Here is a 27,137-nt window from a genome sequence, read left to right on the forward strand (position 1 = left end):
ACACCTTCTCTGGTGTACATAAATATATACATTAATGTCAGTAATCTGTAAGATATTACAATCCATTTTTATCTAGTTAAATATTTTTCTGTAGAAATGAGTATAAAGCAACCTCAGCACACTCTAAGTATCATCCTCTTTATCTGCCTTTGAAGACAAAATGAAGTAATTTTAATGTAAGATGCTGGAAGCATAGTTATTTGGAGCAGGCAATAGCAAGTGCGACAGGATTACTGAGTAACTATTTTCCTCTCAGATCCTGTAAGAGGGACAGAAAAAGGAGAAAACAGAAACAGCTTAACTCACCAAAAATCAAACCACTGCATTGCCCTCTTAGCCACTGAGTGTTTTGGGATGAAAGACCGAAGATTACATCAGTACAATAAAAGCTCCCTCTGTCATAAGCAGTATTCAAAAAAAAAAAAAAAAAAAAAAAAAGGAAAAAATCTAAAAGCCCAAAGAAATAAAAAAAAACAAACCCACCAAAAAACCTGCAGATTTAGCCCAGCATCAGAGGCAGTAGAAGTTAGAACAGGTAGAGGGGTAGAGTATGAGGAGGGAGAGTGAAGGGTTAAAGGCATTATCGCAGCCATTAGAAGGAAAAGTTGTAGCAATACAAGCACAGTAGACTTCTCTTTCCACCCTGCCCCCCTCCTTTTCCTTCCCCTACTCCTCTCTTCCCAAGCTGGATCAGTGTGTAGGGAGGGCAGTCATCACGCCATCCTGAGCAGCAAGAGCTGACGTTGGACGAAGCTGCCAGGTAGCTGAAAAAAGGCACAGAAGGCAGCTGATACCCACTTTTCAACGGTTTGTGTTTTTTTTAGTCTGTATCTGGACTTCAAGCAACACAGCGCCTGAGACAGCTCATCTGAACCACGCTGTATTGCAATACTCGCTCTTCTCAAAGAAAAAGACTCCACTGAGCAGCAGAATGCTGCCAGTGTCGCAGCCAGGTCTACAATACAGAGCCTTTTTGTAACATTGCAAATTTCTTTCTGTTCAGATATTTGAAAGACACATATACACTTATATATCAGTTCTTTGTTTTCTGAGGACACCTTTGGATTTTTTTATTTTTTTTCCCTGATGTGACTTTTTCATCTTGGAATGATGGGGATCTTTCTAGCTTATATTGGATTCATTTTCTTTTCAGTTATGTATATTCAACAAGGACTTTCTACCCAAGGTAAGATCACTTATTGTCAATATGTGTCTGTCTGGTTTTCTGTTAGAACAGACTGAGAACAGGATTTGGGGGGGGGGGGGGGGTGGAGGAAGAAAGGGGGAAAGAAGGAAAACAATGAAAATGTGTACGAGATGAGGACACCAAGCATGAGGTTTGGTTTGTACAGACAAAACTGTCTGTAAATAGGAAAAGAAGTGAGAAGTTTCCCCAAAGTAGAAATATAAAAGGCTTCCTTTAAGCAAATGCAAAGAGGGAAATAGCAGGCACCTTGCAGAAGAGTAAAGGGGTGCTGGGGAATGGACATGCATGTGTTTGAGTTGTGCATGCTGTTAGAGGGGCATGTTTGCATACAATAAACACCTACCCGTGCATGCATAATTATTGCATTCAGACCAAGTACCGGCTGGCTAAACCTACTGCTTCTCTTAAAATATTGCAGTCTGTGCTGCTTTCCCTTTCCTCTCTTATTATCCTGCAACGTTCACAGTCAGACCTTCATTCCTATTCCCTGACTATGTGCATTTCTACCACTCTCCCCCCACCAAAAAAAAAGAAAAAGAGAAAATCGACTTCTTTGAATAGCTCCCCCACCCCCGTCGCCTTCCTCCCTCCCTCTCCGCCGAACGGCGCGCTTTGCATTCCAAGCAGCCCCGGCGCTGCAGGAGCCGGGTGTCCGGGACCCCGAGGCTGCGGCGGAGCCGTCAGCACCACGGACAGATCGCTCCCTGTGCCCCCGCCGGTCCGAGCCCGCGGCCCCCTCCCTCCGCCCCCTGCCCGCCGCCCCTGCCCTGCTCGCCCTCCCCTGCCCGCAGCTCCCCGCGGCTTGGCGCTGGGCCGTGCCACCGGGGGGATGCCGGCAGCGCTCCCCTCCCGCTCCCCACGCCGCTCACGCGTACTGGCCAGGAGGGGAGGGAAGGAGCAAACCGAAAAGAAGCCCCAAAACAAACTTACTAGCGCCGAACGCGCAAAATGCACGGTCCTTTTGGCAGTTTAAGTCGGTGACTAGCAATGGCTGGCTGGTGGGGGGTGGGGGTCTGAAAAAGGGGCACCGTGGAATATAAAGCTATCAGCTTTGAAAGTATTTGCTGCCAGGCACAGAGGCAAGGGTAAAGAGAAGTAACACTGGTTACCAAATTATCCCACCAATTCCAGGTTGGCTAGGAAGACTGTATAAAGAGAGGGGAAGGGGGGAGGAGACAATGAGCAATATTTCTTTCACATCACATTTCCTTCAGATCATAATGTGCTCTAGTCAATCTGTAGCAATTCATAACAGAAAGCGACATTGCAGAGTCTTTCCAATTTTTCCTCTTCTTGAAACACAGCATTTATTTATTAGATTGTTTTTCTGCAGTCCTCCTCACTTGACTATCATAATTCATTATGTTGCACAATTTTAAAGTGAGTGATAGGAAGGATGAGAAGGAAGTAAAGACTTAGACTTAAAGAATCACTGATACCTTACACAATGTCTATCAGCATTAGCTCTTATACCTTGCAGTGGTGAAATGAAATGGGCAGATCTTGTTGAAGGACTGAGATACAAATATGAAGGTTAGTTCTAGAAAGTGTCTGCTGGGACTGAGAAACAGAAGGTGAATTGATTTTTGGTCCAATTATGCAAGTAGAGGTTCTCAGAATCTGAGTAACTAAGTCAGGTAAAGCCTTTGAAAAGGAAATTTGAGGAGTGATTGCAACACTCACTCTGAACAGTACCCAGAGGTGCTTGTGCCAACAGCTGCTTCTGCTGGCACTGGAAGTTTAACAATTTACAGGTCTACAGCCCAGCCCCACAAAATGCAAGAAATAAGTCTGATTTTTTCCTCTCCTAAAATGGTCTTTTACAAAATCCCTGTGTGTCTGGTGACATACTGCATTCTGCCCAAGGGTATTTGGATCTAATTATGTGAAACTTCACCAGCTCATGGGAGCAAGCAGGGGGATCTATAACATTTCCCATGAGCAGAATTGAGGGTGTAAAGGATGGATTTGTGCATAGGGGAGGAAAAACATACCTGGATGTGAGAAAAATTGGGGGAGATAATGTGTGGGACACTTGGGAGAAAAAAAAAAATGAAAAGAGTAGGAATAAGAAAAGAAAACAGAGAATTTAAAGGGGGTGGGGGAGGAAACAAACAGAAAAAAAACAACACAAGAATCATTATTATGATTAGAAGGTAGCAATATGTTATGCATTTGTTTTGCAGCAAAATTCACAGAGTTTCCCCGAAATGTCACGGCCACTGAAGGGCAGAATGTGGAGATGTCTTGTGCTTTCCAAAGTGGCTCTACTTCGGTGTACCTTGAAATCCAGTGGTGGTTTCTGCGGGCAGCTGAGGACCAAGACGCTGGTGCTGAGGTGACAGGCACTCAGGTACTGATCCTCTTCCATGGAGTCTTAAAACCATCTGGGGAATGCTACAGAAAGAGGAAAGGGAGAAGGAAAGATAGGAAAAGCAGAGGGAAGGAGCAGAGAGAGGTTCTGTATCTCCCTAGGGACTTAATTTGAACTATGAAATGACAGAGCAGGAACCTGCAGAGAAAAATGCCCACCTCAGGGGTTGGTGCCTTTGGTGTCTGTCACTTCCACTATGCAGCTAGGGCTGTTCACATAACCATACAGGTTTTCCGAAGTCTATTTCCCCTTCCCCCTTTTTATTTATATGTATTATTATTGATATTATTATTGCTTTTCCTTATTTCATTTTCCCTTGGAAAGCAGCTGTTCAAAGATTGCTCCTCGTGAGAATCTTTTTATTTCCCATGTGGCAAGATCCTTCACGTGCCTTGCAATTTCCATCTAGCGCAGCCGAGTTGGCAGCCCGAACTCCGTAAGCAGCTGCCACAGGAGGGCACACGCAGGAGGGGGCGGGGGAGGCAGGGGGGAACCAATGCCCCATAAGAACTAAAAACCCAAAATCAGTCAACAGCGTGATTTCATCCTTCTGACTGGGACAGGAACAGCCATGTCCACTCACACTGCCATTCGGGAACGCCTTTCTACGGCCGCTGCTATCTCCCCACCGGGCGCGGCAAAAGGCGCCCATAGGAGGCGGGAGGGCGGAGGGTCCGCGGGTCCGCGTTCCTCGGCCGCCCGTGCCGGCTGTTCCCGGCTGTTCCCCGGCTGTTCCCCGGCTGTTCCCGGCTGTTCCCGGCTGTTCCCGGCTGTTCCCGGCTGTCCCCGGCGCGGCCCGCAGGTGGCAGGCGCGGCGCGCCGCTCCAGGGGCTGCGCGGCGGGAGCGGGAGCGGGAGCGGGAGCGGGAGCGGAGCGGGGCGAGGCGAGGGCCGGAGACCCACGGCGGCGCTCCTTTCCCTGCAGGTGGAGTTCCTGCCCGAGCGGGACCTGGACAGCGACGGCACGAAGATCAGCGTAAGTGTCGCCGCAGGGCGCGGGCAGTCCCCGCCGGCCGGGGGTCCCTTCCCCAGGGAGCGCCCCACCGCCTCCGAGCGCCGGGCCAGGTCCTGCCCCGCATCTCCTCCCCGTCCGCACCGCGGACTGCGGGTAGCTGGCAGCCTGCAGCTCAGCGGTTGGACTCGATGAGCTTAGAGGTCTTCTCCCACCTAAATAGTTGATTCTATCATTCTGTGACCACTTCCTACTTACTTCCTTGACCGCCCTGGCAAAGGGTGTCAGGACAGCCTTTCCCCATGCAGCCCCCCACACCCTTGGACATGGAGGCATCGAGCAGTATGGTCGAGGCAAAGTCCATTGGCAGACCCTGCTTATACCCTGTGAAGAATTCAGCCTGCACCCATCGTTGCATTTCTTGTTTTATTTACCATGGGCAACTGCTGAGTCTGCCTTAGCACTCCAAAGTTGGTTTTAAGGCTGAAATTTGTCCATGAAGCTGCACTTTCCTTTAGCATGGTGTGCAGCTGCTTAAATGGGTGTTTTCCCAGGTCCATACATGCTGGCAGAAAGAAAGCTGGGAAAGGCTTTGCACAAAACCTCCCCATTGGGAGTAATCTCAACTCTTGACCACAGAGACTCAGTTTTACAAAAGTGAGATTCTGACACCAGTTACCAATCTGCTGCTTGGAGATTAAACCAGAATCTTATCTCAACAGAATTATAAAGCAGCGGTGCTCTATTCCCCCTGCAGCTGTTCTCTGCAGGGAGAAAATGCCTTCCACAGCCGACTCATGTCCTGAGTCAGGCGCAGCCAGAAGGCTGCTACTGACCTCAGAATAGGTCACATCCTCCTCCCTCAGCATCCCAAGAAATGTATGGTGGTTGGATGATGGTGTGGTGCTCACTGCAGTGGAAAGACACAGATACTTAGCAGATACTGCAGCGGGAATATTCCCTTTGAGCCTAGAGGGGTTTTCCCTTTCTCTGGCATAATCGCTTTGGAAGTGTTTTTTTAGCTGCAGACAAGGCTTTAAGTACCAGCAAAGCTTAAAACAGCGACAAATAAGGGAGAATAATTTCTGACAAATCCTTTACTCTGATGTTTTTTGATGCCTACAAATAAAAAACCAGATAATACATCAGGTCAAAGTATACATAAGTGTAGCTGAAGAGCATTTATAAATGAGGACTCAGGTATGTTGTGTTCAATACAATACATATTCTAGCCATACTTACATTTTCTGTGATAACTCTTACCATTGACTAGAAAGGATTTGTGTCATGGACCATATCTTCAGTTGCATTTGTAGACTATCTTACAAGTGAGGTTCACATGTGGTCCTTGGATACTATTCTGCTAGACATAGGGCTAGCAGATAATTCATTCCTTATCAGTACTGAGCATCTGAAATCCCTGAAGTAATCCATAAGAACTGAGACACAATATAGACTGTAAAGTTTGTCTCATCTTTGAAGTTACAAATCTCTTTCATTATGTATAATAATAATTCATGAGAAGGTACGTATAGTGCTCCTATAAGCTTGCATAAAACATTTCTTTGCTATTTGTAATAAAAATAATCAACATTATTTAGATGTCTAAATCTACTTTGTATCTACTTTTTAGAAATGTAGCCTTTTTTAAGGGATACACAGCTCCATTAGTACTAACATAAATTATCATAATGAAGAGAAAACTAAAGTACATTTAATAAATATTTTTTAAAATGCTGGATGTGGGCTGAAATACACCATTTCTATCTGTTCTAAATGATAAAGTAGCACAAACTGAAAACATGCATATGTGTTCCCTGCAAGAATTTCTAAATTTCAAATGCAAGTCAAAAACAATTCTGTTTTTCACCAGGGATATGCAATACTGTTAATTTTCTGGCTCTTGCATAGGAACAAATGAAGTAACAATATGACCTACCAATCCTCTTTCCATTCATATGAATCTTCTTTAATCCTTTTGCTGAACATTAATTGTTCAGTAGAGATATATATTGTTATTGAATATGATTTAAATAACTATCCAGCACTTTCTGTGCAATTAATATTGCATACATTATGCCTGTAAGTACATAATCTATACTTTCAGCTCAGTTTGCCAAGTATAAATTCAGATCTGGGTACAACACATCAGGCTATAAAGTCCATCCAGTACCTTGAAGCAATGACATATTCATGAGTATTGCTCTTCAATTTATCAAGAAGGCATAAAGGTGCCTTGCCAACACTGGTTACTACAGTAGGCCAAGCTGTCAGAAACAATATATTGTACAGTCCCCAATAACATGTGTCTAGCTTCAGTCTAGTGGTTCACTATTCTTTTGATCTACCATGTATTTATTTGTCATCTTGAGGTCTCCTTATTGTCACTGATACAACACAAAGCAACCTTTGCATCCCTGTTTGTGCAATGATGGAAGTAAACCAGGTTCAGAAGTTCTTCAAAGCTGAAGATTTATATCCTGTGGAATACCTTCTAACTGGCTTCCTGTGGGGCACCAGATATTAATTCAGATAGAGAGTAATAGAAAATTAATTAAATATAAATTCTCTGCAGTGATGAACATACAGAAAGGAAACTGTGTTAACTTTTCCCAATGCATCTTAATACTGATTACACATTTCTGGATGTATAATTTAGTCATGTGTGTTTTAATTATCAGAAATAAAAATATGTTATGTTGCCCTCAGATATTAGAACTAATTAAAAATAAATCAGGAGTCTTAATTTAGCTGATAACTTTAAAAAAAATTCTGAACATGTGCTTCTAATAAATACACAGATAAACAAGACAAAAGAAACAACCTGACACAATATGTCTTGTTATCATTAACAGAAAAAAATACCAAAAATTTTGACACACTTGAAGGAGACAAACTGAATGTAAAATACAATTTCAATATAGTAAAGAGTACAAGCTAATCTAATAAAAAGTTATTTTTACATAGTTTAAATCTTCATCTCTAACAAAATTGTTAATGCACTAGTTCAGAAACTGAATTATTCAATAAAGCCAACTAACTGGAAAGGTTTAACCAATAAAGTACACAGATACTAGGTTCACATAAGAAAGCTCATTAAGAATGTTCATGATCTTAAGCAATTAATTGGAATGAACATGGTAGTTTGGGTTTTTTTTCTGAAGCTAATTAAATTTCAGAGCAAACTATCTAAGCACACTTGCAAAGAAGATGTCAGGCATCCTTATAGACACAATTAGCCATACTCATCCTTGATGTAACTTCCCTGCAGTAAGCACAATCACACCATTGAATGCCCATAGAATTTTTCCTAAGAAAGAAGAATTCATGACAATGTTTTTTTCTCTATTTTTTCCTGGAAAATTTGCAGACAGTGAAAGTACAAGGGAATGACATCTCCCACAAGCTGCAGATATCAAAAGTGAGGAAAAAGGATGAAGGCTTGTATGAGTGCAGGGTGACCGATGCCAACTATGGAGACCTTCAGGAATACAAGGCCCAGGCATTTCTCAAAGTCAATGCTAACAGCCACTCTCGGCGAATGCAAGCCTTTGAAGCATCCCCAATGTGGTTGCAAGACGTGAAACCTCGTAAAAACATCTCAGCAGCTGTCCCAAGTAGCATCCACAATTCTGCCAATCAGCGTGTACGTGCCACCTCCAGCCCCGAAGCAGCAGCCAAAATCCCCAAACAAAGTCCACAATCAGGTATGGTAAAGCATTTTGAGCTTTCATTTGATTGCTTACCAGCATGTAAAAAGGAGGCTAAATCAACAAGGTAACCAGGAATTGTGACTAGGAAGAGTGTGGTGCTCATTTGTTCCTCCTTCTCTCTGGTTCTATTCTTCCTGCTATCTCTTTACTTCCTGAAATCTGAAAAAAAAAAGTTTCTGAGCAGAAGAAGCAAAAAACCTTAAACTTCTATACGTGGATTTTATCTCTACCAGTTTTACCCACCTAAGGCTAGCTCTCGAATCAAAGCTTAGTTTTCCCTGTAGTGTGTGTGGAGAGACAGGGGCATGTCACTGAATGACTCATCTCATTTTAAGATGTCTGTGCATGGTAAATTAAATAAAACACTCATCCAGATGTGTTTCTTCCTAAGTTGTTTTACACCAGTCACCTAACTTATATCTTCAACATTTGTTAAAATTAATCTACTTTCACTGACAATCCTATTTTCATGAGTGACTTGATTTCTAAATCTAAGCGGACCTTAGAGACACCAGATAGTTTCTCTGTTGTGTAGGCTTTAGAAAGACCATGGGTGTATCAGAGATTGTGTGTTTGTCATCTTCAAGTGCTTGATCACTGGCTTTGAATCAAGGATTAAAATGGCAGTGCTTTCATTTTCTGTCATGTAGAAATTAACATTTTATACATTTTGTTGGGGGGATTTTGGTCACTACTGCAAACATAGCCTGTAATGAATATCAGCCTTAATTTTCTACATTGATACCATAAAATTCACAGTTATTCAAAAGTACATGAATATATAGGAGGTGCAGTTCTATATGATGGAAATAGAGAAATGGACAAGATAAAAAAATTATATGTAAATTATTAAATATCCTCTGGAAAACAAACTGTTCAAGTTTAAGGGTTTCTGAGTTGCTTCTGTTTAAACTGAGGGCCAATGTAAGGCGCAAAATCACAGCATACCTTAAAATATGTAATGGAAGCTAACTCTGATGCATAATTTTTCTGCTAGTATGTTGTTGAATCAAAAACTGTGATTACAACAAATTTCACAGCACACCTAATGTGAAATCACTTAAAAGTTACAGGTAAGAAAAGTTAAAGACTTTTTAATGAGGAAAATGCATTTCCTTACAGATTGGAACAATATGATTATTCATATAAATTCATAAAAATTCTTATTGCTGCTAAAAAAGGTGATGCATATACTATCAATATTTTACCTCTGTATACACTTTTTTAAATTTATGTAAGTTACATTCAGTTTTCTTTTCCTGAAATGGAGCCACTTTCATTTTTAAGCTCTTCCAAAAATATCTGAGCTCTTACAAGAAAATAAATATTTCACTTGATTTAAAACCACAATCTATCATAGCTTTCCATTCAGATAAACGTACACACTTCTTATTTTCCATTGGACTCTTACACTTCAAAGCAGCAGACTTTTCCATAAATAGAAAATTTTGCTTTCTATTCCATCCTATGTGAAATTAATTAAAATTAATTTATTTATGAAATATGTAGTAACAGACTATACTGCATTGCAGCCGATGTGTGCACAAAACAGCTAATACACTAAGTCATTTTGGATATATAATTTTCTCTATAGTATTGTGTATGTCCTTAGTCCAAGCAATGTCTTGACTGATTACTGGACATTTCTTATTTGAGATCTTATAGGTGATTACATGGAAAGGCCCTTGTTAGAGAAAAAGAAATCTTTAATTTTTTACTTGAGCAAAGATTAATGCAGATCAAGTACAGACAATCCTAATCAAAAATAATTTAAAAATGAACAGATAAAATACAATTTAGTTTATTAGTTCATTTTTTATGACACAGCACAGAGAAGTGCTACATTCATCAGAGGTATAGTTTATAGACTGAAGAAATAAAAGTGTACCAGGAATCACTCATATGCTTAATTTCAATTTAATTGTCACTTGCTACACAAATTATTTGTGATATTTTTGACATCAGATTTTAAACATCAGTTAAACTGTTGAGAACCAAGATTTGCTTTCCTTTACTTGAGAATATCTTGGCCTGGCCTGGAATATCTTCCAGCTGGGGTGAGATTTGGATTTTCATTCCATTTTATAGTTATTCTACAGAAATAGAAATGCCCACAGGAGCACAAGGAAGTGGGGAGTTTTAGCTTTATCTAACTTAGAGGAGCAACTTCAGCTGAGGGAAGGGATATGTCAGTTTATGAGACCTCAAATAAAGCAGAAATGAGGTTTCATAGGTGTTGATAGTCTATCTTTTTATGATACAGAATCAACACAACTTCCTCACTTTATCAGAGTCTTCTCCTCTTTAACATCATGCTAACCATATTTATGCATGCACAAGATTGCTGTGTGATTACATTATATGTAAGCGATGTATTCATCCAGTCTAGAACTTTGAAACACGTTTGAATACAAATGTATCATAATGAAGTACATATTTGTACTTGAAAGACGTACAGGTTGTGATATTTGTTCATGTTGAGTAAAACATTGACTTCAGCACTAATGCTTGAAGAGAAAAGTGCTACTAACCCTAGGTAATTTTATCAAATATTCTTCAGTATAAAGAGCTGCTATGTAGTTATTGGCAAACTAACAAAATAAATTTTACTGCCATCCTCACAGATTATTGTGAAATACATTTACAACAATGGGAAACATGTTGTAAATGTATTTCACATGTGTAAATGTCAAATTATTGGGAATTCTGTATTCAGCTACTGCTTAAGAACTTGACTACTAATATGTGAAAAATTGACTCTGATTATATGACTATTTTGTCCCTAAGAATTCTTTTTAAAAGGAAGATAACACTGTACTCGACTTCTTCTATCCTGAAGTACACTGTAGAATTTATTTCTTAACAATAGATATTTACTGTGCAGCTCTGTAAAAACATTTTACAGTCACTACTATTTTAAAACATCAGCACTTCCCAACTGTACAGATATTTCTGCTATTCTCTTACTCTGTTCAAGAGTGAGAACATCAGTGATAACTGTCAGGGAGCTATATAGCCACAGCTGACAAATTAAAGAGCTACGAGGCCCATTCACTATTTTGCACTGCTCTGAAAAATATTATGTGAGTGTAAAAAATATATATATTTATTACTGTAAGCATAATGGAGATTCAATACAGGAAGAAATAGGTAATGAGAACATCTCGCACAGAGTCTTCATAAAATATACTAAGAAGCACTAAATAACTATCTCAAAGTCAAAAAGGTCAGGCAAGCAGAAGGCAAAGCCAACACCCTTTGATTGACCCTTTCATTTCGTAATTATGGGCTGCAGCAAATGAAGTAACCCATCACAGCTTAATAGGAATCTGAGTAATTTGACAGAGTAATCTGCATACATCCAAAAAATGTCCTGTGCAGGTGGAGTGACAGACATATTTTTTCCTGAATTATTCATAACAATCTATCTTAGTCCAAAGGTAAAAGCACAGAGTTATGACAAAGCTTTGCAATTCTAAGGAATTAAGTGGGGTCCAAGAGCTAAAATTAATTCAGGTGAAAGGAAGCTAAATAATCTCTAAGCTGCAGTAAATGTCATTGTTTCATGGATGGAACTAACTGCTGTCTGCATTCAAATCAGTCAACATTTATAGCAGCAAAACCAGATGAAGAATTTGTTGTGCTGAGAATGAGTATATCTCCCAAGCTCTTCCTGTTCTGCTGATACTCTGTTAAAGAACTCAAAGCCATTAGTTGCTTTTCAAACTCAAGAGGATCATCCTCAGAGAATTACAAATTAAATCATAATTAGGTCAATTTTTTGCCTGCTTATATACAGACTCTGCACATTTCTAGCAACTTTTTGTTCTTTCGTGAAGTAACAAATTCATCTATTAAGCTATCTACATGACACAACTTCCTGTGGTAATGGCGGTGTTCCAACTAATGACTTGAAAAGTAACTCAAAGGAGAAGGTGGTACTTACCTAGGCAGAATGACCTGGATTCTTGGCATCATAAATCACCCTGAGAAGCTTATGATCAGGCATGAATGCAAAAAAAAAGAGGATAATTTTTTTTCTTCAGTCTGTTCATACTGATAAACTGAGGACATTACTTCCTATCTCCACTTTTATCTAGAGAATCTAGGAAACTTTTGTCATCAACCTATTTTAAGCACTAATTTTATGTCCAGTTTGGAATCTTCTAGGATATAAACTAGTTTCCATGTTCGGGTTTTTTAATTCTTTTTAATTTATGCTCCATCTCCTCTCAAAGCAACGGAACAACATGTCTGCTCTAGCCTTCACCAAGGTGACAGCCACCATTACTGCTTTCTTCCCTCAAAGAATCCTTTGTCTTTCATAGTTACTGTTTTAGAAACTGAGTACCCGTAAGTCTGGGAAGCACCAACCATTACTGTGATTGTGGCATAGCAAAAAGTAATGTCTCTTTCCTTTGGACTTCATGAAAGCAAAAACTCAATGACAGTTTTGTTCTTCTTGTTCTGAACCTTATTCAGCTGTTCTCAGAAATGCTTGCAAAAACACAATTCCAATTTACACCTCTATACACTGCAACCTCTGTTTTTACCTGAAATATACACTTTGATTCCCTCTTCATGAAAAATGCTGCTCTACTTATTTTTGCTTCTGAAAATAATGGAATCAATTCAAACCATGTTAGTTGATGTAACCCTAATAACTAGTTAGCTCTTGACCTTGAAACTGTAAACATCTTTTAGAAGTGCTAATGTGCTCTGAATAAATTAACTGACAAAGCAACACCTTTAAGGCAGCTAACCCTCCACCCTTTGAGTTTTTTTAAGGCCAGGATTTCCAATGCAAAATCAACTCAATAATGCCTTATGTTTCTTTTAAAAAACCCACATATTAATTTCTTATATGTGTGCTTATTGATAGAACAAAATGGATACAAGTACTTAAAATCCTGTTCCTAGTGCTTAGTTCACCTAGACCCAGAAACAAACTCTTCTTGGTGTATCTGCAGTTCTAACTCCTGTCACAAGCCTATTATCTATTTTTTGTAAGCATCCCTCATTGCCTTTGCCAATCACTGATACTATACCACTGAAAATTTCTATTCATTTCTATCCCTCTTATAAAAGCACAGGTTTGGGAATTAAGAAGAGAAAGTAATCACCAGCCACTATTTGTTCCTTTTTCTACAAGTTTGCGCAGTTGTGCAATCCCATGTGTCCGTACCAAACTGAGTACTTGCGTATGCTTCATTACAAACATATTCTTTCTTAAATCAGAGATATTATTTTCAGCCTTAGTTATACCCATGTTTAAACACTAATATTGAATCACAAGAGAAAATAATGATTTTCGGAAATTTCTTGAGACAAATCCCAACAAAATTTGGGATTTGTTGTTAAATATATGACAGCATCCCTGTAACTCATATTTCTGTAAAAATGATGGTATTTGGATGCTGCATTAATTATTTTTTTCTTATGAAGCTGTTCATGAAACAGTGAGAACAGACACAGTTGAAACTAAATGTACAAAGTCTAAGAAAATAATTTTGCCCTTTATCCATCTACATTGTTGTTTACATAATACACATGTACTGAGATCTTTCCTATTCTTTTAGTAACATTACCAGTGTGTTTCACTGCCTGTCATTGCTACATATGCACTTAATCATATCTCTTCCTTTCTTTTAGCTGCTTAAAAATAAACTTTTCTGACTAACCTCATGTTTAAAACAAAATTCACATGCAAAGGTCTTGTAAGAGACTGCTCAAGAGCTCCCAGAGTAGCAGAATCAGTAGTTCTGTTCTACATGCCTGATACAACTATATTTGGTAAATACTACTAGAAAGATTGCAGGAGGGAACACATTCAGTAAACAAAGAGAAGAAAATGAAGGAAGAAGAAGGGAAAAAAAAGGGTAGGGGGGAAGCTGTGTAAGATTTGTTTGTCAACTCACTCAAATTGGTTTTCATTACTTGACAATCAGACAGATTGCAGTGGGTCATCAGAGGTTGCAGCATATGTAACAGGGCCTGATCTTGAAATAACTGATGGGATTTCCTTGCTTCAGAACACAACCCATTTGTTACAAGACAGATATACAGCAAAGCAGAGGATATTTTCGCTTTTTTCAGATGAGAAGCAGGAAGTTTCCCTTCTATGGTGTCCTACTTCATTATGAAAATCTTTTGCATCACATAAAATGGAAAAGAATGGGTGCAATTATCTGCTGGCTGGAACGGACACAACTCTGCTGAAGTCGAAAGGATGTCATTCATCTAAAATAGCAAAAAATTTGACTAAAGGATGAGGATGAAGATTAATTCTCCTCTACTCTTAATGTGAGAGTGAATTACAAGAAGAATTGAAGCTTTGTTCAGCTTGTACCACCTGATAAAGTTTAGGACAGTGAAGGTTTCTGGAAACTGAATGAAGGGAAGGAAAACGCCTGAAAACTGCTCCTTTCAGCTCGCAGATTCAGTGGGAGAGGACATGATTGATGGTGGGTTTTGCTGCTTCAGGTTTTTTTTCTGTGCTTTTTGTTCGCCTTTGATTAACCTTTTTCTAGTGTTTCTCTTTCAAACCTTAACCTAGACTAGCTAGAAAGCTCAACAATATCAGTATATTCTTATTCCCTAGAGAGGGATTTTTATTAAATCATTTAAAAGCTTCAAAGATATTCCAGAGACTGCTACTATATTTATGCTAGAGTAATAATCAATTCTTCTTCGTTGATGATAAAGCTAGATGGTATTTGAAGAGAAGCTAATGATCTTGCTGCTTTCCTTGAAAAGACTACTCCAAACTCCATTTTACTGTATCATAAGGAAGTTGCCACTGTACTTTTTGGCAGTGCAAATTGTTATCCTGTCGGTGTGTGGGTGTTCTAGTCAGATCCATCTCACTGAAGTTTTATCCCCCACCTACTCACGAATGCTACTATCTTGGAAAAAAAGCTGCCTAATTTTCTGTGAATAAAATGTGAAACTTAGTTGCACAGCCCCATTTAAGTGCTTCAAACATTCAATCTGTGTGTTCATCAACCAACAAAAATACAAAGAAAAAATCTGGATGCTACTTCTGCTGCCATTGCTATTTTTAGTGCTGTTATTACCTCAGCTGCTGTTGTTTTGTGTGACACTGACTGAGGATTTTGGACACCAAATCACAGCCATGGGCCAATAAGGATTATAAAAATGACTTCAACAAGGCTACAGAAGATGGTGTACCCAACTCCAGTTCATTCTGTGCTACTGAAAGAAAAAGTTGAAAAGACAAAATATTTTGTCAAGGAGCAAGAATAAATCAATCATGAAGGCAAAAACTAGCAGTAGGTCTCACAGGGAGCTATACATTCAGAGGGTGCATGGCCCTTTGGGAGAATTATAATGTTAGATAATATGACTACATAGGTTTGTGCCTGAAATGCTGACAAAATAACAGGTCAATTACTTATTTTGTACTTTTCTGAATTATTACCACACATTCAGTATTTATTATTCAATGACCATCTTTTACCTGAATAGTCTTTGAATATTGATTAATGATATTTCATGGTTATGATTGATCCCACATCTCAGATGTATTTGGCCAAAGACCTTGAGCTTCATTCTCACAGTCCACAATTTTCAAACTAGTGTACTGTGGCTGTAGGAGTGATTTTATTTTAATCATTTTTATTTGCATCTTTCTTTTTAACTTGCAAAACAGAAATACCAAGGGTGAAGGCTTTAGATTATGAACAGAGATTTAGCTTTAGCAGTTTAAAATGATGCCAGACAAAGTATTTGTTATGCTCCAATCTAAAGTTATTGCCCCAAATCTGGGTAGTAAGAGGAAATAGGTGTTCACTGCTCAGCTTTTCTAGTTCACAGTGTCAAGCCCTTATATTGTCATAAAGGCATCAATGACAGCTAATAAACTAAAGCAGGGCTCTTAAATTGGGATAAGTAAATAGATGGCATGGGGTTTGCTTCTACCACTTTTACTATTGGAGATTTAATTTCCATAAGAGGGGGAGGCAGAGAGGTGGGGGCACTATCATCTTAAACTGCTCCATCTAAACCCATTAAAAACTTGTGAGTCATAGCTCTTAGACAGAGGCAACTTCTTTTAGTCATTGTTCTAATTTCTGTAACAACTGCATTATTCACCAGGCAAACAAAGGATCAGAGGAATGGTCCCTGCCTCAAAACACTTGCTATCTAGGAATCAGACAGAAGAAAAAACATACTCATGCAATGGAAACATAGCTGAATTTAATGAAAATAGTTCTTATATAAATTATATAAACAGAAGGAGGCTGGGTTGACTGTATGTCAAACATAAGCCAAAGTGTCAAATGTGAAAAATGAGAAAAGGGGAACTGCATGTCACATATTGAAATATTGGCAAAAAATCAGATTTTTTATTCTGTCTCTGTTATAATACATTCTTTGCATATGTTTTTCATGACAGTGCTGTTGAAGATTATAGTGTAATATTTAGTAACACCCACCTAAATTTTCTTTCCAATAGATAAAAAAAATACCAAGATAGAGAAAGCAAAGGGGAAAAAGGACAAGTGCAATTCTCTTTTCTTCAAATAAAAGTCCAGTTGTAACGTTATCTTTTAAGAATGGCTCCATTTACTGTTTAATTAAATGTGGTGTATATCAAATACACACACATTTATATACACATTACCAAAATGCTTAGCAGTTTGTGTTGGAGGCATGTTTAGTTGCAACAGCACAAGCTGGCTACTAAAACAATGAGTCAATACAAGCATTTTTGTTAACAGTCTAAATTGCACCTTCATTCAGTAGAGAGCATAACGACATGAAAGTACAGTAATGATATAAAAGTATAAGGATGAGTTACCACAGAACAGTCAGAAAAAACTGCATTTGCTTTAGAATCAGCCATTTCATACAGATAAATACAAATACACCAGTTTATATTTTTCTGTCAGACTTATAAAAGGTATAAGATTTTTTTTTCTATGGTTTTGAGAGATAGGATGGAAGGAAAGAATGAGAGGGAAAAGTGCCCAGTGCTGATAAGAGCAGTCAAAAAACCTACTGCCAGTTTTTCTGAAACAATAACAATTGCATTTGGTTATGTTTGCAACCCTCCCCCTAAGCTTTGAAGGAGTGCAACAGGCATTGTTGCCTGGACTGCTTCTCACCCAAGTTTTATTTAAATAGCTATATTAAATAGCTAACACTGATATTTCACAGACGTCTTTCATGGTTTTTTCAAACCAATTTCAAACACCTCTTTCAGCAACTATTTTCCTAAAAAGTACTCTCTCACTGAAATAGAAAGAGCTGAAGTCAATGCTTTACTTACACATTTGAAAAGATTTTAAAACTTTGCAAGTCCAAATACCAGCTGAAGGAATGAAGAGAAATAGGGTGTCTGCTGCAAATGGCTATTGTTTGGACATTTGTGACTGTAGGCAGAATATCGTTCTCCTGAGAAAGTCGGGGAAAATGGAGAAATTGGCTAAGTAAAGTACACTATCCATTTAATCTTTCTGAAAAACTGTGTTCAAACACGACAGTCATTTTTGGCTATTTTCATCAGAAAAGTACAAACAGCTATAAATGTTGATGAACTGCCCATTTTAATTATATGTTTAAGGATCTTACATCTCCCTCCTGTCTGTTCAAGGCAAAAGGATAACAGGGCTGAATAATTTTGGTGATCTCATTTTCATCTTTGAGAAAGACATTAAAGATTCTCTTAGCTTCTTCATATGCATGATGGCCCAATTAGGAAGCCTGGGTCTACTCATGAGGCTTAAAAATGAGATATGAACAAGAGCACTTCTTTAAGAATTAAACAGGGAATGATGACTCTCAGATATGTTCTAGTAGAAAGACAAAAATGACATGAATTAAATATTTCTCTAGGTAGGGGTTAATGTCAGGAATTATGTAGAAAGTGATCTGAATGTAAAATTCCAGTTTATTTTACACCAGTGTACCCTTAATTCTACTTCTGTCCATCTTGGCACTGTGAAAATGAAGTAATTCAAAGTCCCACTCCTTTTTCCTTCTCCTTTCAAGCTGCTATATGTTGTCCTTTTTTAGTTTTACTATGGCTTCTTCTGGACCGCTGTCTGAAGCCAAGTATAATTTTTCCTACAAGCTACCAGTATTTGAAGTCTCCCCTAGTTTTTTCTCTTCCAAGTATTTCCATCTCATGTTTGCATAGAACATGACCAGAGGTATAGCTGGCAGCAGGATAAAGACTGTGACCTCCCTTAGCTCACAAAGGGCTCCAGAAGTTATTGTGGCTCAGATTTCTGGAAGAACTCTCTCCTCCGTTTAGGGTTGGAAAGTTGTAAATTTCTTTTGCCCCATTACAAGTCTGAACACATCTGGATGCCTTATCTAATAAAAGCTAAGGATTAAGGATCCATCTAGAATCCCATTTTTCTTTCTCATCTTCTCTTCTGGGCATCACTAACAGAAAAGGAATAGACATCAGATAAACAGAGATACATGCTGAATGCAAAGTCTAAGTAGACTTCAGGGAAATTCAATACATAACCTGTCCTAAGTTTCTTCTGGTGTATGAGGCAAATTCATTTGCCCTCTGTAGTGTGAGATGAAGAAATCACATTACTTTACAGCCAATGGAGAAAGATGGAATAAAAGCCTAAAGAAAGGGGTCTCCATTGAATATGAGTGATACTTACTGCTCATCATCATTCAGTCATTCAATTCCCCAGAATTAAACACACATGACTGAACCCTAAAACACAGTTGAGAACTCATTCCCCCAAAGAAGTAAAGGGGATTTTAGGTTTGTGGATAAGAAAATTTCTTCCTGAATGTGGGTATTTGTATCCCATCACTATAGAAGAGTTATACACAATTGAGATTTATGCAATTCAGAGGAATAAGAATGATAGCAATTGGTAGACCAGAGGGGAAGAATCTATTTATTGAAAACTTGTGTGAGACATATTCAAGTAAAGCTTCAAATAAAATCAGTCATACTTGGTTTTACCTGTAGTTATGGAAATAAAACTGCAAATATCCTCCAAGTAATCTTATGCTTCATTTATGTCCCCAGTAAAATTAAGGCAGGTATCACATGAACTTTTACTTACTTTACCTGGAAAAAATGCAAAATTATGATTTTTGTCTGGGTTCAACTGGGGCTGACAAGGAGAGTATTTAAAAATCTAACAGTATAAAGCAAAGATAAATGTTACACAACCAGGCATTTAAAGATGGAAAACCTCAGCACAAATTCCTGAAAAATGAAACTTCCAAGGTTTCAACAGCTCTGTGATTTCAGAAATCAGCAGAACAACAAAATTTACTCATACCCAGCAGAGCCCAAATATATGTCTCTGAAATATATGTGTTGATATGTTGGCCTAATGCAATCTGTGCAGAGAATCTGGGATGAACTTTTTGTGACTGGCTGTGTTTCTCCTGCACTGGTCAACACAAAGCCAGGACTCTTCTAAGGCATTACTCTTTCCTGTGATCAGTTGGTTACTACTTAGAGGAAACTCAAGGATACCCTAACTAAACCTATCTGTTTAGTAAAGTACTAAAGAAATAATGTTGAATTATCAGATTCCTTCTGTTATTTGTATGAGAATATACTGTGCATTGTACACACAACTGTAAGGAGACAATTTTCAGAGGCTCTGACAGCAATTGAGGCTCAGAATGCTGGATGCTGTTACATCCCAGAGAAATCCTAAACCTTACAAAACACAACATTGCTAAACTTCAATTCTGGCAGATGCAAACTGTTTGAGACCCAGGGTGGTTTACCGTGTAAGGTATTCTACAAATAGAAGATGCTAAAATATTAATTCCTGAGGCAGTTGCTTTGTTCTCAATTCAGTGTTTCATCCAGTTGTGAAAATAAATGGGAAAAATTATTCAACCATCCCTGCTTGCATCCCCAAATCACATGTATCATACACAAATTTTGTCTGATCAATATCTTAGTGAAGGCAAGGGGTCATGCCTGTTTGCATTCAGGCATGGAATAAGTAACTAATATTTTGACCAGTTGCATTTTACTAAGAATTTATAACTTTTGGTGGCTTTATTTTATAATTAGTTGCTCTAAAATTAATTTCATTAACAAAGCAAAATTGATGTTTAGCTGTGGGGTTCATACACCATGAGCCTTGAAATACAAGCATTTGTGACAGAGACTTTTTCTTTCATTTTAAACACTAGGGTCACAATTATTTATCACTTTTTTTTTTCTGTTCTTAACATTTAAGTAAATCATAAATTCGAATAAAACACAGTTTCAAACACTTTAATGTCATGAACTAATCTTTCATGCTGTTGCACAAAAACTCATCATCACATGCCTTTGGCAATATAGCATTTGTTTACAGGAGAAAGCTCAGTATTTCAGGGACATTTGTCCTTTTAGATATATGTTAGGAGCAGGAAATAAAAGACAACTAATGGGGATTTCCATATCACAAGAAGAATTTAACTGGATCCCCATGGCTGACAGGTGAAACTGTGAGAGTGGTGAGAATGTCTGACCTACACATCAGGTGTAGTTTAACTAATAATGTAGAAATAATACACATATACATTACTTGACAGCTCTTCTGAGTGAATGTCTTTGAGGATTACATAATTGCAGTTCAGCTTTACCCAGTGTTGTTGACCTGCAATAAAATTTCTTTTCTTTCTTCTCATTATGTTAATTAGAAAATAATGCTTGAAATGGTGGGATAATGAGTAATCAGTTTATCAAATCCACAGTCAGATAGACAGCTTTTAACTTGCATCAACATGCTCACAGTTCAGGTGATACTATTCAAGTCCTAGTCAGAATGGTAGACTAAAAACACACCTGCATGGAAGCCTGAATTTGGATACAGTGGAATTGAGCCTCTGATTTAAGCACACTATGACTTCCAAATTCTAAGTCAAAATGGGAATTTATGAATAATTTTTGTCACATTTTTTTCAAGATGAAAAACAAACTAATAAATATGAGCAAAAATGACAGAACAGGAAAAGGAAAAAAATATAAAAAAGCTGCTTTCAGTTTTACTATGTTCTTGTTCTACCTTTACAGCTTTGACTCTTGCAAAATCTAAACAGATATTTAGGTTCATGAAAGAAAAAATACAATTCTTCTCTGGAAAAGAAAAAATGAAATCTGAGTATACTTAAACTTCAATTTTGTTTCATAAAGCATCACTAAAAAGGTGGGAGCACACCTAATAGCCATATATGTCACTGTATATTTCAAGTCGATTTTGTGTGGGCTGATATATGACTGAAAATTTCTCTGTTTGGATTAAACAGCATTTTGGAAAGTATTAAATCAGATTATGATCTAATAACCAGTTCCCAAAACCTTGCAGAGGATACAGTCTACTACAGTTTTTTTCTAATAATCCTAATAGTCCCCTTTTCACATAGAAACTGAAATTTTTTTAGCTGTTATTTCCCCTATTTTTTTCCAATAAGTTTAGAACTGCTTTAGCTTACACTTACTGTATGTACTCTAGTCTAAATTCCCTGCAAAATAAACAAACTTGCTGTTTAGAGAAGAAAATGGATGTAGAACATGTGAAATTAATTGGAGGGATGTAATGATTTAGTCAGAAACTGACCATTTTAAATAAAAAGGTTATGTGTATACATTATATATTACTCCCTAATTTGGGAATCTACACATTGTCTTATTAAAAAAGCAAAATGAAAACAAAAATCAGAGAATATTTGGTCTGCAAATATGGTGCTGCTTTTCCTACTTTGACATATTTTAACTTAAACTTATTTTATATTATACTTTTTCTCTTCTGCACAGCTTTAACATTCTCAAATTGTAACATCATTAATTGCTATAAAAAACTCTTTTAAAATACATTAATGAGGTTGCTCCAAGTTCCATTATATGTATTCTGTGCAGACAAAATGTATCTCTAAAGACCTCTTTAGAGTTGCATTGAGACATAGTTCCCTAGTTCGATCAAAAAGAAAAAACATTAAATGAAATCAAACAAGTAAAAATAATTCAATACATCAGGAAATGACCTAACACTAACAAAGATTCTAACTCAGTTTTGCTAACCTTGTTAGGGAAAGAAAAGCTTTCATAAAAATTTGTCAACTGCCAGCTTTTGCAGACAGAGAGAACAAAGTCATGCTGCAATAAAACCAAAACCAGAAATTGAGCTCTTGGGTTCAAGATCATAAATACTATCAGTGTGAGAACAACACACAGGAAAAAAGTTGCAGCAAATTTGCTTGTGCACCTGCTTGTTTGTAATACGGAACCAGTGTCCTGGGAAGTGCAGCAAACTATGACAGTGTGCTACAAGTAATGTTATCAGACGGGCAAGAGAACAGCAGGGCTTCTCACTCACGTCTTCTTTCAGTAGAAACTAAGCTCAAAGTTATTGGAAAAAATGGAAAAATGTTATTCATGTCTTTGAGACAAGTTTTCATTTAAAAGTTAATATTTATTTAGCAATTCAGTTCGCAAATGTATAATTGATATATCACTATTGCTTGGAAGTTCTTGTGTATGTGACAGAGGACTAGGAGTGTTTTATGGAAACTGCTATATATGTAACATCTCACACCATATATTTAGCAAAGCAAGCTGTGTTTATCTAAAATCTGTGATTTAGTTTAATCCCCATTTCAAAAAGGAAAAAATTTCTAAAGACAGGAGCAGAAATACTTCTTGCTTCACTTATAGTTTGCAGATACATAAAACAGTGTTATATCTGAAAACTTTTAAAAAATGAGCACTTGCCTGGATTTCTTTTTGCTTTCATTGTGTATATTCTTTATGATAAGATAAATGTGCTTTTGGGGGCTGCAACGAAATCCATAATTTAGTTTAATATTAAGTTCTTTACAAAAATATCTTATACATGATTAATAGATTAAAAAAACCTAACAATGTATTACAAGTCCATCATTATGGATTGCTTATAACACCCTTGTTACCCTGTTATAGGACTGATGCCTCTAACCAGCAATAATATTTATTCTTTTCAAATACATGACATAGATATAAAATCTATTAATCATGCATTAACCTGTTATAAGCTCAACTTCTACTTACAGTGCTATCAAATTACATTTATAGTTTTTACCTTAAGTAATTAGTTTCAAATTCTGAATGTAATTCCAAATGATACAGGGAGTTATCAAGCACTGAGACGTGGCATGTAAGACAACTAAATACTCATGCCTTTGGTGTGTGAACATTTCAGTTTAGTCAGTCTAGCCCTGAAAGTTTTTATTCTGCTACCATACTAGTCATGGGTTTAGAAATAATTATACAGACCATTGTTTTCATAGCTTTTTAAAAAGAAAACAAAGATAATATAATTTCTCAAAAAATAAAGAGTCCAAACCTTTTGGCAGTCTGTTTCCCCCTTGTAAATAGCAATCATTTACCTGTATCTACTTCGGTTTACAAGAAAACACTTTTTAGCCACTAGATGACTTTTTTGTTAGCAGCCAATGATGTGATGCTGGAAATTATTTTGTAAAGAACACTCTGAGGTGGAAGGTGTTTGGTTTTGTTCCTCTTGGTTTATCGTTTCATTGGGTAGTATTGTTTAAAAAGACAGACAAGAAAAAAAAAAAGAAGCAAATCAAAACCAAAAAAAACCTCCCTGGGACTGAAATACTTTGTATGTGTTGTTGTTTGCAGTGCATGCCAAGACATTCATGGGCACCAGAGCCAACCTGGCGAGCTAATTAAATAAATAAATGTATATGTTTAAAACAGCCTTATAAGGAGCATTGGAAATCTGCAAGATGAGCGAATATCTTATAACTTCTTCCGCAGGTGCGAGGATAGCTACAAGCCATGGACTTTCTGTCCTGCTTCTTGTTTGTGGCTTTGTGAAGGGTGCTTTGCTTTAATCTAAAAGTGCTGACTTTTTCCAATATCACTTTCTCTTCTTAAAGCAAAGAGCAAATCGCCTGTAAAATCCACGGAGCGGACAGCAAAGTTGACCCTAACCTCCAACCACCACTCTGCACCCAATGTACTCTAAATCTCTACACAAGGAGCACCTTCTTCAGGAAGTACAAACAAAATTACTAAATAAATAAAATAAAATAAAATAAATACTATAAAAAAGAAGAAGATACCACATGTTTTCTTGATATATCTTATTTTCTTTGGCGTATCACTGATATTTTATTTGAAGAGAACTGGTGTGATGTAATCAAAAGTTTTTTAACAGCAAGACCTAGTTTCCTTTTCTTTCGGCAAGGAGAAGCCTCATCCTTGACTTCTCAGGGGTTGGCCTGTGAGTCCTCAGTATTACAGAATTAACCATGGATGACATTTGGTTTCCTATGCTGAAAGAATTGTTCCAGCCTGGAAGCAAAAAGAGGCCAAATAATGAAACAAACTATAGTGGTTTAACATAAATAGAAAACATACAAACTTTAGGAAATTTTTTTCTTTTTTTTTTGGTATTTTTTTGTTGGGTTTTTTTGGGGTTTCTTTTTTTGCATGAGGATTAGGAATATTCTACTAAGCAGCTCAGCAGACTAGGGGATGTTGTTTCTGAAAAACATATGAGGATATTTTTCTTTTGAGATTTTTTTTCTTTTTGCTTTTCTATATACTATTCTTTTCCCCCTTTGGGCTTTTTTCCCTGTCTTTCTGTTTGTTTCTTGTTCAGTGATGGCAAGTACCAACTTAGGCCAACCCCTGATGACTATGTGGAGGTTTATATATATACATCCTTTTTTTGTGTGTGTGTGCGTTCTATATTTCAGTGTGTTTTCTCTAATTTTGCAACTCCTGTATATGCAAAACCAACATCAATTCTGTAAATTGCTTACAGTCTGTGTGATATAACTTCAGAGTAGACATACTTTGGTCCTCATGCAAGCCAGTTTTTAATATTATCTGTATGTCGTGCCACCAAGAAACATCTTTATTTCCTTTTTTGAAAAAACACCACTTTTTAGTTTTTAATTCAGTAATGTGTGGATTTTGTAATGCATATCTTCACTTTGACTGGTTTGATCCCCTTCAGCCCTCTGTTTACTCTGTAAATGCACATTAAAATTTGTTATGGTCTCTAGACAATGAATTATTTTAGTTTGTATGTTGTGTTGGAGTTCAGATGCTGAAAGCTCTTTGAACTTGTGATGTTTATAGAAGATGAAGTGATTCAATCACTAGAGACTGTAAAATGCAGGTTTGCCGTCAAATACTGCACATTAAGGAAGGTTAGAAACAGAAAACCGACAAATAAACCAGAACATGTCTTTAAGGATGTTCTTTTGGTAAAGAGTTTTAGGAGAGTGAATTTATTACACTGATAAAATATATTTGCATCACAGCTCCTTCTACATGGCCAAAGAAGTGTTTTCTTTGCTTTTTCTGAAAGTGAATTGTCATTACTCATTGATATTCTTAATTAAAATACTTTTTGTCTGTGAACTGAATGTGAGAATTTTGCTGTTGAATGATGTAATATGTGTTACATGAATTACATTCATTAATGCAGGAAGCAAAAATTGCTACCATTTGCAGCTGCAATCAGGAAGGTTTTTTGCTTTTTCCCGTCTTTCCACTGATGCTGAAAAATTCACACCCTTTCATTTATCAGCACAGACAATCACATACACCACATGCTTATTATGATCTATTTATAGCAGCATTAAGTAGCTGCAGTGTGGTCAGCTGTGTGATTTCTCCTCACTTTGTAAGTACTGCAGAAGAAATTTTAAAAGTATGTTTGTTATCTCACCAGTCTGTGGTCTACAGGCCTAACATTTTATTTCAAAATGCTCATAAGTCAGATGTCTTCCCCCATTACTTTAAAGGGATTAAAAACAAATAAAGTCATAGAATCAACATTTTGTTAACCTAATGCTTTGGAACAGGATAACATATTTGTGCAGATCTAATTTTCCATAAATTCTGTAGTATAAGCTTGACTGGGAATAGTCAGTCTTTCTTCAGTTTTAGACAAGTCTTAGCAGTAATAAAGAGAGAAGAAGTTCAGCATAATACAAACAAATCAGGTGTAACCATCAGAAGAAATAAAATTTTTATTATTTCAACATGACCCACTTAGAGTGTTGTATATTGAGAAAGTTTTTCTCCATAGTTATAACAGTTTATCAGGTTACTGACAAAGAAATTAAAAACTGCCCCTATTAAAATGTTCTGAATCCAAGCTAATATTGTGGATCACAGAGGACAGAAAGAGGAAAGAAAAAGTCAAGGGTCAGAGCTCTTTTGAAGTCTCACTTTCTGAACACACCTGTGGAACCAAACTTTGAGAGTTCTGGAGAAAGATCTCCATTTTCTTTCTGAAAAGGATATCTGTGACTGGATGATGTGAGAATCTGCTGCTTGAAGCTCAGAAACCTCAGTTTTCATTTGTCTTAACTGGAACCAAATGCTTAATGTCAAATTACTGTATTGTTTACTGTATCCATATATCTTGTATGAATATTCCATGTATGCACATAGAGACTACCCATCATGGCATATGGGATTTGACAGCACAGTTTAGCCTCACATTGCTTAAGTTGTTACTATGTTAAACTGATACTGTGTTCTGCTTTATGCTGTTAGCTGCTTGGATATGAACCACCATGTACTAGGAATTCAGATTAAAGAACGAGCTGAAATTAAAAGCAGAATTCTAGACCACTTGGATTAGTGTGATGCAAGCCCGAAGACATTGCCATGTTGGGATCTGCTATTGTACAACTGTGCCAGCAAAAAAAAAAAAAAAAAAAAAAAAGACAAAAGAAATCTGTAGGAGTTTGAAAAGCCTTTACATTTTCCATGAGATGCTAAGAGGACACAGAAATTTTCCTCCTTTCCCTCTTGAAACAACATACCCAAGTTCTTCAGATGAGGCTGATTGAGCCCTTCTGGTTGCAGATCTAGAGCACAGCTTTAGTTTCTGCCCAT

General features: G+C 37.3%; 1 protein-coding gene across 5 annotated transcripts; it reads left to right on the forward strand.

The window, feature by feature from the left end:
• Positions 1-580: 580 nt before the first annotated feature.
• Positions 581-26,975, forward strand: VSTM2A (V-set and transmembrane domain containing 2A). 5 transcript variants are annotated; one of them, XM_064429607.1, is made up of 5 exons: positions 581-1,186; positions 3,394-3,560; positions 4,506-4,556; positions 7,903-8,239; positions 14,342-20,609. In XM_064429607.1, the coding sequence occupies exons 1-5, from the start codon at positions 1,108-1,110 to the stop codon at positions 14,386-14,388; spliced, it is 681 nt and encodes a 226-aa protein (XP_064285677.1). In that variant the 5' UTR covers positions 581-1,107; the 3' UTR covers positions 14,389-20,609. The 5 variants fall into 5 exon arrangements, with proteins under 5 accessions (XP_064285677.1, XP_064285672.1, XP_064285658.1 ...); XM_064429602.1 differs by lacking the exon at positions 14,342-20,609 and adding an exon at positions 23,889-24,026 and having other exon boundaries at positions 583-1,186; XM_064429588.1 differs by lacking the exon at positions 14,342-20,609 and adding an exon at positions 24,149-26,975 and having other exon boundaries at positions 588-1,186.
• The last annotated feature ends 162 nt before the right edge of the window (positions 26,976-27,137 follow it).

The sequence above is a fragment of the Passer domesticus genome, chromosome 1, assembly GCF_036417665.1.
Source record: "Passer domesticus isolate bPasDom1 chromosome 1, bPasDom1.hap1, whole genome shotgun sequence".
Taxonomy (NCBI): Eukaryota; Metazoa; Chordata; class Aves; order Passeriformes; family Passeridae; genus Passer; species Passer domesticus.

Excerpts from the sequence above, each read along its gene's own strand:
- VSTM2A (XM_064429588.1), top strand. The coding sequence starts at position 1,108 with ATGATGGGGATCTTTCTAGCTTATATTGGATTCATTTTCTTTTCAGTT. Across the intron at positions 1,187-3,393 it reads ACAAGGACTTTCTACCCAAG|CAAAATTCACAGAGTTTCCC; the intron begins GTAAGATCACTT and ends TTTGTTTTGCAG. Across the intron at positions 3,561-4,505 it reads CTGAGGTGACAGGCACTCAG|GTGGAGTTCCTGCCCGAGCG; the intron begins GTACTGATCCTC and ends CTTTCCCTGCAG.